The sequence below is a fragment of the Corvus cornix genome, chromosome 3 (genome assembly GCF_000738735.6).
Source record: "Corvus cornix cornix isolate S_Up_H32 chromosome 3, ASM73873v5, whole genome shotgun sequence".
Classification (NCBI taxonomy): Eukaryota; Metazoa; Chordata; class Aves; order Passeriformes; family Corvidae; genus Corvus; species Corvus cornix.
The window spans coordinates 113,377,208-113,389,535 of record NC_047056.1 but is presented as its reverse complement, the minus strand read 5'-3'; the positions used below and the strand labels follow the sequence as shown (position 1 = coordinate 113,389,535).

Here is a 12,328-nt window from a genome sequence, read left to right as displayed (position 1 = left end):
CACAGCTGCCAAATGCGTAAGAAGAATAGGTTTTTTTTTTGTATATTAAACCAATGCTAAATCAAAGGCTAATTCAAACCAATTTCCAAAGATTTATGGAAATTGGTCAAGTTTCTTTGATCAATTTGTTTAAAGGAATTTAATTTATTGTTATATCTACTAGGTCAGTGAACTCCTCCATAATTTAAGATACTGAAGAAAGGATTAAGGGCAGCTCTTGCCAAGACCACAGCACAGGACCAGAGCGATAACTGTAATTCCAGCACACGCTGGCTGAAAGCACTCCGTGCTTCAGGAAACAAACAAAGCCTTCAAGGTCTTTGTTGGGAAGTCGTAAGCAACAAAAGGCCACACAATGTGGAGAGTTGTCCACCACTGCACTGAAGCAAATTGCCTGTAAAAGCCTTTAACCTACCATAAGAAGCATTTAGTGTTGGATGCTTTCAGGAGCTGCTCTTCTGGGAAGAGGAAAATGTTTCTCCAGGTAATGGAGAAAGTGGGGAATTATCCTTGGTGATTGAAGTAAGTTTCTCTTAGCCTTGACTGGCTACACTGTGAAAATACTCTGATCCCTGGCAGAGACCAGTGGCACCAGTCTCCAGTGGTTTCCTGTGGCTGAGTGGCACAGAGACAATGAGGTGCTGGTCCCTCAGATGTGCCCCTGTCAGCATTCAGTCTGTCATCTCACTTCTAAAATCTCTACAGAGTTACCAGAGGATATTTTGTGGTCTGGAGTAAATCTACCAACACCATGGCAACATCCTGTTATGGATCACCTCACAACAACCAGATGTATGAGGGCAAGCTGCTGGGACAGCCACAGACAGGGAGGTACCACAAATCCACATGGTTGAGGGTGCAAAATTCATGCTTAAAAAATGGAGGGATTTGTATTCTTCCCTGGGATCCGCACAGAGACAGTCCTCCTGGTCAATGCAAAGGGTGACATTTCATGTATGACTTAAAATCCCAGAACTGTTTGAAGGGAGAGGAGGACGGCAGCACCAAACTACATCAGACCCCGGCCTCTCTCGTGCCCTGCTCAGCCTCAGGATATAGCCTGTTTCAAACACTTTAAAACATATAGGAAACCATCAAACAAGAAGTCAACAGAGTGCCTCTCATAAGGCAAACTTGCTCTTTACCCCCTGAATCCCAATCAGTGTGAAAGATATCCTGGCTGACATCTACAGAGCTTCCTCGACACTGCTCATTTGAAATAAAACCCAGTGGCAATAAAACTGGCTAAGCAATTAGTTCAGACTGGATCTGATAATGGAAAAATGTAAACCACTATAATGAACTTACTATATTTTATACAGTATTTGCATTTAAAATGCTCCAGTGCTTTATCTAATGAAGATGATAATACTTTGTGTTTTATACTAACTGTTTGGAGTAGAACCAGCTGAACTGTAAAGCAGTAATGGGGATTGATCAGCCTGAAAAATTAAAGTTAGACTCAGAAGTAATAAGTATTCTGTTCTAGCAACAGCCAAGTAAGAAAAAAAACCCAATTCATCAAGATCACATTTTCTTAACTAACGGATGTCAGTCCAATCCTACATGTGCCATTAGCCAGGTGCTAATTTGTGGATCAGTGGATGTTTGCTCACATGCTCTAATAATCAGTTCCATTCACTCCTGCGTGACACTTGTCACCAGGCATCTCAAAACACTTTGCAAACATTAATTAAAGTCCCCGTGTGCCCTCTGTGCTGGATGGGAGCTCTGTTTTACAGATGTACAGGGAGGTGAACAGGAAAACTCAGAGCACAGGTGGGGCAGAGGTGGAGTTCACATTTGTCCCCTTGTTCCAGCTCAAAGACAACATTGGTTCATACCAGCAGAGTTTTTAATACACAAATTTGTTTTATTAAACAGATGTTTAGTACCTCCTACCTCCCTGCTACCCCTTTACAACAGCTGCTTGATGGAACTATGAATTCTGGGGGACATCCCCAGCAACAGGAGAGAGGAACATGTATTTTAAAAACCACTTCAAGGAAAAAAAGGCTCCAGCCTTCTACAGCAGCTGAATGAGAACAAAGATTCCCTCTCTGTGTTCTCCTCTGGAATAGTCAGCAGCATGCAAAGTGCCAGGCAGCACTTTCCCTAAAATATGACCACCAGGAAAGTGACATTATATGAGCTGCAAGATATATGATCCTCCTTTAAACCATGCATACAAAACACGCCTGGTGTGACAGGAATAATGGCTCCAGTCCTCTCTCTTCACAAACTGGGAGCTTCAGCAGTGGCTCTGGGCAGGCCAGTGGACCCCAACATTTAAAACCCCCACTATTCTGAAAATCCTGCTAAACTTTATTGTATTTAGTTTTGCTTTACATCCGAGTTCTACCTGCCTTCTTCAGAAGCATGAGAGTTACAGTGTAAAGACTGCTCCTAAATTCAGCAGGGAAACTCAATATACAGCTAAAACCATGGCAATTTGGATTTTTAATTTCTTTGCTTTGTGATATTGGAAAATATCAAGGCTGCTCTTCTAATGTAAGAAAGAATTCACTTTAAGGAAACTTCTAAATCAAGCCATCTTAAGAATTAGGAGTATAAAATGGGAGATCAATTAAAAATGCACAAAGCAGCTTTTAAAAATAACTTTTTAATCAACCAACTCTATCTTTAAAATGTGCTAAAAACGAAACTGTCTCCTCCAAGGAACATGTTGTGCACCTAAAATTGTTTTTATTCCCAAGGAAAGCATCAGCTGCCATTAATAAAGTGTATGGATAATTTTTAGATTCCATAGGCTTTCAAAAATTCTGAACATCTTGTTTTGATGTATAGCTGGAATAATGGACACAGTGCTGCCAAATAACCTTTTAAATTCAGATTTTAATTTGTTTTTAAGCCTTGGAAAGCCAGAAACCCCACCTCTGCTGTGCAGGTGTAAAAGAAGATGGGAAGAAAGGTAACGCCAGTGACCTCCAACAGCTGTGTCTCAGCTTTCTTAGTATGTCAGCAAACATGGAAATAACACTTAAACTATTCCAATGCAATATCATTAAATAGCCTAATAATTTCAACAACTTTTTATGATATTAATACCAAAATCTGCTGGGTTTATCTTCCATTATGGAGCTGAACTGTGTGAGGGGAGATCAGGGGAGGCTTTGCTGTTCCCACGTTTCTCCAAGAAACGAATTTGTGAGGTTGGAAAACCAATAGTGTGCAAATGATTAAAGAAATAATCGACCTAAGGAGTCACAGCAGCAAATCTCAAATGGTGGGAGCTGAGCCATCCTTACAGTGAATCCAAACTTCGGTGTTTTAGGACAGTCACCTTTCCTGGGACTTGTTCCTTACCTTTGTACCTCCTTGTTTTTCCACATGGAGGCAGACTGAGCCTTTGGCACGCGTTCAATGGAATTCACCAGTTCTTCCATGAGGAGCCTGAAAGCATAAACCTAAATTAGCACTGCCTCCTCTCACACAGGAGGGAACTTTGGCCCAAATCTTTCCAAAATACCACAGAAATTGTAACACTCTCAGGCAGTTTGAAGGAGGGGTTCTTCCCACAGAGGCCATTTCCAGCACTACCCCTGTTGCTCCACGGAGTGTTTCCAATTCCATCTGCCCGCTTGCAACAGAGGAGGAGATGGCCCACTGGGTTATGGGCTATTTGGAAAGTGCAAGATAATTTCCTCATTACTGACTGTTTGTGAGATGGAATGAGACAAAATACACAACAAAAACTCCTCAACTGATGCCTGTTTATCACTTAGGGGAAGCCAAGCATGTTGTCAGAGTGAACTCTCCTCATCTACCAACGCATATTTGAGACAGGAAAAGGTGTCAAGCATTAGAAATTGTCACTGCAGATTTCCCTGCCCAAAACTAAACAGCATTTGTGATTGTGTGCAGGGTTTCCCTTGAAGGTAGGAGCAGAAGGACAGCATCTGGAATGACTTGGGATGGTGAGAACCACACCAGTGCACTCTCCCACGACTGTGCTTGTTATCTCCAGCTCTGGACCAGCAAAGCCCAGAGGTCCACTACTCATTCATATTTACACGATTCCTTTCACCTACAAGGGCCTTCAGTTTCTGTTTGCTTTCACACGATGGGGGAACTACTCTGGCAGGGGAAGTTTGCACACAACCTTCCGTGGACAAAGATTCCTGCCCTAAAGTGCTTACAGAATAGTCGAGATAGCAGGGCCTAATCTGGCTCCTAATTACTGAATGTGGCAGCTGCTCTGCATGAGAAAGGAACAGAGCACAAGTCCAGTCAGGCCTCATCAAGGGACAAACCTGCAGTGTTTGGTGCTGACCCATCCAGACAACAAGACAATTTTGTAAGAACAGACTGGCACATTTGATGACAATTCTGGTTTTGACTGCACTGTCAGGTGTTAGATTTTCTACCTCAGTCTCCTATTTCTGCTATTTTTCTTAGTGCTTCTCTCTGGAGTGCAGAGCTCACATAGCTCAACTGTCATTTGAGATGAAGTCAGCTTGGATTCCTTTCCGTGGGGTGAAGTGTGATTATAGGGAATCATAAAATCCTAGAATGGTTTGGGTTAGAAGGGACCTGAAAGACCATTTAGTTCCAACCCCTGACATTGGTACAGGCACCTTCCACTAGAGCCGGTTGCTCTAAGTCCTGTCCAACCTGGCCTTGAACATTTCCAGGGATGGGGCAGCCATAGCTTCTTCAGGCAACAAGTCCAGGTTTTGAGGTTTTTTTCTGATTGGAAAGACTCCTTTTGTTTACAGGGAGCAGAGAGGAGCAGGAGAGCTCTTTGATCCACGGGTTTTGAAGGTCTGAAGTTGCCTATATGGCAATTACTGCTTGAGGTGTCTCAACCCACTCAAGTTCCACTGTCCCGCATCTATGGCCTGGACTCAACACAAAGCACCTGCTGGAAATGTTGATGGTTCCAGAGGTTGGGAAACATGGAGTTAACACATTTGCAGCACTAAGGACTTGGCTGGCGTTCAGCTCCTGCCTAAAAGCCTCTTCGGAACATTAGACACCGCTCCTCTCCCCACATTGTCCTTTACACCTTCTCCTCAGCAGTGATGAAAGAGGAGCAGAGAATATGAAGGGGCTTTTTACCTGCCAATTTGAACAGTGGGCTCGGTGGCATAAACTGTTCCAGTGAATCCTGTGTACTCTGTGATGTAGGGCAGTGCCATCATGCAGTGATAGTTGGAGATCAAGATTACATCCACCGTGGAGAGGTCAAGCAGTTCAGTCTGAAAACAGAGGGGAGAGATAAGCAACTTGTAACCCTTTCATGCAGTTTAAGCAATGGCAGAAAAACTTCTTATTCTTTTTTACTTTATATTGCAGGAACGTAACTGGTTTATAAAAGCATGTCTCAGCTGTGGCAAAGATTAATGTTGCCTTTAAATGACAAGATTTATTTTAAAAGTCCCCTAAAATGATTCCCTTCTCCAACCTGGAAAGGAAACCATGACCTGGGCTTGTCTGTCTTTCAGGTGATGAAATGGCTGCTGTTATGAGATCCATGATTATTTTACTCTTATCCAAGAATTGATGTGTGCAACTCCTGAGGGAGGAAGAGACACCAAAACTTCTGCAGCAGTGATTTAGGGTGTCTAATATTTTTTTATGCAGCACATCATACTGTACCCCAAGAGAGAGATGAATGAAGATTGTATTTATTCATATGCTTAAAATAATCCTCATCTTTGCCCAAAGTAAATGCTTGGCATCTTTATCATTCACATTTTCTGCAGCAGGAGATGAAGCCCATTCACAGGATACAACAAAATGGATGGGTGGGCCCAATTTGTTTTGATGTGACAGTTTAGACAAGAGTTCTGAGAGTGAAAGAAGACTTCACACATTGTTAAAAGAATTTTAATTAGAAATATTTACTGGTAATGCCGTAACACAGATGGTGTCAAGTCAGAAATTTACAAGATTACTGACCTCTAACTCAGTCATTATAGAGCAGCTAATGGAATTCAACACTCATCAAGCACATATTATCTGATTACAAGGCTTGGTCCAGCAATTTGAATAAAAAAGGCAAGAAAGTAGGTCACTCTGCTTTGCAGAGGGCTGACACAGTGCTCTAGCAGCTTAACTCCTCGCTAAGCACTCATGATTTCAATCCATGATCACAGCTGATGTCAGAGCCATGTTCTCCGAGCTGAGAACAGCAGGTGAAACACCATCCTCAGATCCACGACAGGGCACCTTTTATTTTCCTGAGCTTCCAGGCAGGAACACACTCCCTGCAAGGTATCAAAGGATCCACTGATGCCTGCTCCTGCCAGGGCTCGGTTTGTCCATGCCTTGGCTTCCAGCTGCATCCAGACCGCACCGGATCAAATTCTGGAATGGTTTGGATGGGAAGGTCCTTCAAGACCAACTTGTTCTGCCCCACCTGGGCAGGGACACCTTCCACTGTCCCAGGTTGCTCCAAGCCCCATCCAACCTGGCCTGGGACACTGCCAGGGATCCAGGGGCAGCCACAGCTTCTCTGGGCAACCTCCAGTTGTGTTCCAGGGCCTCCCCATCCTCACAGGGAACAATTCCTTCCCAAGATCCCATCTAACCCTGCCCTCTGGCAGTGGGAAGCCATTCCCTGTGTCCTGTCCTTCCACATCTCTTGTCCCAAGTCCTTCTCCAGCTCTTCTGGAGCCCCTTTAGGCACTGGAAGGGTCTTTCAGGTATCCCTGGATCCTTCTCTTCTCCAGGTGAGCACCTCCAGCTCTCCCAGCCTGGCTCCAGAGCAGAGGAGCTCCAATCCTGAGCTGAATCCCAGCCCAGGAGAGCCATCAGGAGGATGCACACCATCACTTTCCAACCTTAAGCATGCCACATCTCAGCACCCTAGAAGCATTTACTAATAGGATGAAAAGGGTGTCAAAAACAAAATAAAATCTTCCCTGGGGCTTGCAGCGATCCCACTAAAGTGCCTTTGAGCTGAAGAGGCTTCAAAATGTGTCTTGAATGTGAAGTGAGAGAGCAGAAGGTTGCCAAGCAAAGAGAGGGCTGCACCCTGCACTCTGACATGTGTGAGTGTACTCTGCTGCCGAGACAGCCTCTTATCACCTTGTGGCTGCTGGATGAGATCCAAATCTTGGCTTGCTTTGGCAACGGTGTTCCTGGAAGCGATACCGACTAACTGCTTCTGCAGACAAGTTTCTTCAAAAGAAGTGCCATGGAAGGAGACAAAGTAAAAGCCTCTTTCACACAAGCTCCCTTTTATCCCATGCTGCCAAACAGCAGCAACATTTCCACTCTGTTTTCAACTGGCCATGACTCCTGAATCTCCTGCAGACAGGTGAGCTCAAGGTGTGAGCTGGGTATCACAGCAGATCTCTTCTAGTGCTCACAGAGGAGATGTGGCATCTGTTGGGAACTTTGGGAAACATCTGAGAGGCCATTTTTAAAGTCCCTGCAATGGTGACATGTGCAGTTGGTTGCCATCTTCTGGTTGTAGGATGGGCTGCTGGGAAGCAGCTTCACGCAGGGATAACAGGGGTAAAACGAAGCAGTGACTCCCTGTCTGTCATATTTAGAGCTACACATGTGGGTATTTTCCAGCCCAAAGTAACCAGAAACCCTGGCTGAAGCACCCTAAACCCCAGCAGATTATCATTCCAAGGGGAATCCAGCACATCAAGCCTGTCCTTCTCAAGATGTGGGCCATAATGGCACTTTCTACACACACAGATACTTCCCACATCCCTCAGTTTCACAGGACAGTAACAAAAAGGCTCACAAGAACCCAGAATTATTAGGATTTTTGGTTGGTCTTTTTTGCTATGATTGGATTATGACCATTCCAGTTGCGTTGGAATGGTTATAATCTGTGGGAATCACTTGCCAAAACCAGTACCAGAGCTGACAACTTGTTTGGAAGAATCAAGATGACAAGAGTGATGCCAGGGGTGAGTTCCATGGGATCCAGACAGAGGAACAATATTGCGAGAATCTCAGCAAGCTGAAAAGAACCTTCCAGGAGTGTTTTGTGCTTCCTGTCTACAAGGGCAGACAGAAACGGAAAAAAAAAATTGCTGCCCAAAAGAAACTGTGTCTGTCTTTGAAAGCCAGAGAAAACATCCCACCGTGAAATGAAAGAACTGATGTTATCACACTCTGAACACACTGAGGAAAGGGGATATTATTCCCATGCTACTCTCCATAATTCATGCCCACCTCTCTCTTGCTCAGCTTTTTACATCTTCAGTTCTCCTACAGCATTCCCCTGATCAGTCAGGTAACCCCAGCTAAACCAAACATCTTCAACAGTCTTGCTTGCTTTTTTTAAATCCAGACATTACAGTAAAAACCAGCTTGAGCAGCCACTTGCAGCCATGCCCGTGGACATGAAGGCACAGTTCTTCCCTCAAAGAGGCAGTAAAAGTTTTTAACCTGAAAGTGCTGCTGGCAGAAGTGCAGCCCAGCAGAATCCAACCTGGCCTAACCACAGTTGGCTCCCCAGGGAGCTCCACTGGGCATGTCCTGCCTCTGTGGTTGGAGACAAGCAGCTTTCCTTGCCTTCATTCCCTGCCCTTATCTAGATCAGCACATGGATCCTGCCAGTCAGCCCAGCTCAGTCAGGTTGCCTTTGGAAAGCCCATAAAAAAGGAAAGTTAAGTCTTATTCTTGTGTGAGACATTGATTTGCTCAAGGAGACCTTCCATGTCTCCCAAAACCACTGTTGAGAAGGGTTGTTTCCATCCTTTCAGTGTCATAGATCCTGGAGGCACCTTAACCACAGAGTTTTAGCAGTATTACTTACTGAGTATTAATAAATTAGCAGGAGGCTAATAATAATAATAATTTAGCAAGTTTCTTCCATGTGATTGAATGGAGTTGGATTTTGCAGTAAGGCTTTGAACAAACTCACCTCTGGTAAGCAGAATTCAGGCACAGAGTCTACAAACACATGGCCAGAGCACTCCTTTAGCTCCTGTAAAAAACCACACCAACCCAGGAGACACAAAAATACAACACGGTGTTACTCCAAGCCAGCACATTTTGGATTTTCCAGACATTTTCTTTATCACAGGTAATTTCCAGCCCGTTACTACACGACATTTATCCCCCTTCTAGACACAATTTGGTGCAGGCAGATCTGCTGAAATTGCTTTCATGCCAGATGCTTGGTACTTGAAAAGATCAGATCCTCGTTGGGAAGGGCAGAGAAGCAGCCTCTGGTAGGTAAGGAAAGAGCCCTGGTAATCACCAGGAAGGCAAGTTTGGAATTTAGTTTTGGTTCCAAACAACATCCAACCTTTTCTATCTTTTTAGGACCAAAATACAATTTTTAGCCCATCTCGGAGCGTTTGATGAAACAGCTTTTGAGGATCTAATCTCCACAAGGCACTTTTTGTTCATCTCTATCCCCTATTTTCTTTCTCTTTTTCAAGGCTAACATCAAAAACTTTTGTCACATGAAAAGTCACATTCTTCAGGATTATATATGCAACAAAAATATTCTCAACTCTACTGCTAGCACAACTCACAGGCTCCCTACCACCCACCCTACCTTCTCTTCTGTCCCAAAGCGAGTGGTCTCAGCCAGCTTCAGACTGACAGAATTAAAGATTGAATCCAATTCTTAATAATTACAGTGCACCTGCCAACTAATAACGAATGAGCAATTACATCTAGTGGCAGAAGTCTCCTAACCTCATCTCAAGGGAGTTCAAAATGATTAAAAGTAGATCGCAGCACATTTCAATGCCTCTCCAGGACTGAAGTTTTACAACTGAGTGCTGTAACAGGAATGTCCACCCCACATGATAAAACACCCCCCTTTGACTCCTTCCCTTGCCTTTTTCCAGCATGGGTCAAAGAATTTACCATTCCAAGCACTTACGGTGGTCAAGGTGAAGTTAAGAGACGCTGCCTTTGAATTTTTAACACTATTTCTACTGCCACTGGGTGAGTTTGGAGGTTTCTCCTGAGCACACACTGCAGCAACAGCATCCCAGAAATTTCAATACATTCCAAGTAAAACTACGGTGACAATCTGTCCATTCTTTGGAGCCCAAAGCTCTGACACCAAAGCTGGGGTTCAGGAGACACAAATTCCAGGGAATTCAAACTGAGCAACTCCATTGCTGCCCCTGAGCCTCTGCAGCCCTGTGACTGCCAGTTAGCAAGTGCTCTGAATAGAGCTGTTACTATTTTACCAACAGAAATGCTGCCTGCACAGTTTCTTTCGTCTCCAATGAGAAGAAAAATCAGGTCTTTAATCTATGATCTTCAGCTCCCTTGTCTGTAAAAATCAGATCAATCCATTTTGTCCACCTCAAAGCCCCTACAAAAGCAACTATTATCACTGTTTCCTTTAATGTTCACATAGTCAGAGAACAGTCTATTAAGCATTTTCTCCACTGGTACCTATTGCTGCCCACATTTGAAATGTATCTGCCTATTTTACTAACATCTGACATATTTTTGTGTTCATTGTTCCCCTGTGGCAGATCAAGCTGGACGCTGCAGTGCCAAGATTTGGTTGAAGCCTCAGATAAATTCTGCCTCCAAAACTGATGTAATGAAAAGAGGGGGGGAAAAAAGAGCAATTCTGTGTCTCTCATGTCACTGAGGAAGTTCTGTGTCTTAGAATTAGGAGGCTGGAGATAATATCCTCCCTGCTATGTCTAGCAGCAGAACACATGTTGATTTAAGAGGCCAAAGCCATGCTTTTCCTCTCTGAGAGACCTCCCATAGGCAAAGCATTGCCTTTCTCATAGTTCTGCCTGAAAAAGGGTACGATACCAACCTCATTTACAGGCATGCTCTGAAGCCTCAGTGTCAGAAAAGTGAGACTGTGGAATAAAAGGCACTCTAAGAAGGCAAAGCACTATTATTTATGGAGCTCCATGAAATACGAAAATATTCACACTGATGACTTGTGCATTTTAAGAGGATTTTTTTATAATCTAGGCTACCTCTGAAGCCTGAGAGTTGCTATTAGCATTTTGTTTCAAAATGTTCTGCTCTGCAAGGACATCCTGGCTGGTAAAGGTACACAGAGAAACCTTTGGGATGAGTCAGCGTGGAACACTGCTCTTGCAGCACAAGCTCCCAACCTGGCAGGTAGCTTTTTGCATGGCAAGAAAATTCCAACCACCACCACAGTACCTTGTCCAGAAACGTGCTTCCATCTTTCAAAACCCAGCTGGGAAGTTTGGACAGCCTGGGGCTGCGGAAAGAAAGATGAAAAATTATTGCAATATGAACTGAATTATTATCAGTGGCTAAGCACAGACCTTCTACTTGGTGTCATACAGGCAGAGAACACCATTTCTGTCTCAGGGAAGTAACAGTCCCAATAAAACAGACAGACAGTTTCACTGTGGTTAAGTGTTCACCAAAATGACTTTTACAAATCATGATTATGACACTTATAAGTAAAAAGAAATAAGAGGATGAGGCATGCAGGGAATTTTTAGTCATTTATGGTGAGGATTTCAAAAAGGCTCAGTGCTGCTGAGTTCCCTGTGGTGAAACTGGATGAATAAACAGAAGTTAGGGCAGCAACAAACTCTGTGTTCGAAACAACACAAAAGCACCATAAAACTGTTCTGGGACAGAGAACAACAGACAAATATTCCCATTAGCAGTGGCAGGGAAAGACTGATGCTCTGGACTAAGTCATTCATAGACACAGGTTGGGATTTTATATCCACATAAACCATGGTTTCATGCCCGGGTGTCACCCTGAAGACCTACACCAACAGCTGTACAGGACACAGGGGCAAGGAGGCTTTGTGGTGAACTGCACGTTCTAAGCAACAGCAGAGCCCCTTTTTTCATTGTTTCAAATGCTAATAAAGGAATTTAAAGGCGGACAATGCAATCCTGAGTTTAGAGCAGTAATGGCTGCAGCATTTGTTGCTACCATAACTGAGAGACTTATTTATATTTCACAGTGACATCTGATTTTTGTGTGAGCCGACAGCTTAGCTCTAATACCACTGCCTGCCCAGACTGAAGCCTATCTACACAAATCAAAACAAAAAATGAGTAAACAAGAGAATTGAACCCACCTGGAACCAAACCCTGCAACAACCTCAGATCTGCACACAGAACCTGGTTGCAATGCATTTTGCAAGTGCTGTGCACTAAGCTCTACAGTTTATATCCTTAAAGGGCTTTCAAATTCAACATCTTGAAAATAGGAAGTGATTCAAGGGCTCACAGGAATGCTGTCTTCAGACTCACAGCAGTATAAAAGAACAAATTCTGACATCCAAGTAAGTCACAAGGAAGGAAAAAGGGGAAATCCAAGACTCAAGCAATGAAGACAGAAGGTAAGAGGTGAGAGCAGAAGGATCTGTCATGGAGAAGCTGTGCCAGAGAC

General features: G+C 43.8%; 1 protein-coding gene across 2 annotated transcripts in view; it reads right to left on the bottom strand.

Moving 5' to 3' along the window:
- The window catches only part of INTS9 (integrator complex subunit 9), a 61,807-nt gene that overhangs the window by 40,373 nt on the left and 9,106 nt on the right, over positions 1-12,328 (bottom strand). For both annotated transcript variants that reach the window (XM_039568196.1, XM_039568195.1), the window contains exons 3-6: positions 11,107-11,167; positions 8,861-8,923; positions 5,083-5,222; positions 3,328-3,414 (exon numbers count right to left, since the gene is read on the bottom strand). In XM_039568196.1, coding sequence (XP_039424130.1) covers positions 3,328-3,414; positions 5,083-5,222; positions 8,861-8,923; positions 11,107-11,167 — 351 coding nt within the window. The remainder of the gene's footprint in view (positions 1-3,327; positions 3,415-5,082; positions 5,223-8,860; positions 8,924-11,106; positions 11,168-12,328) is intronic.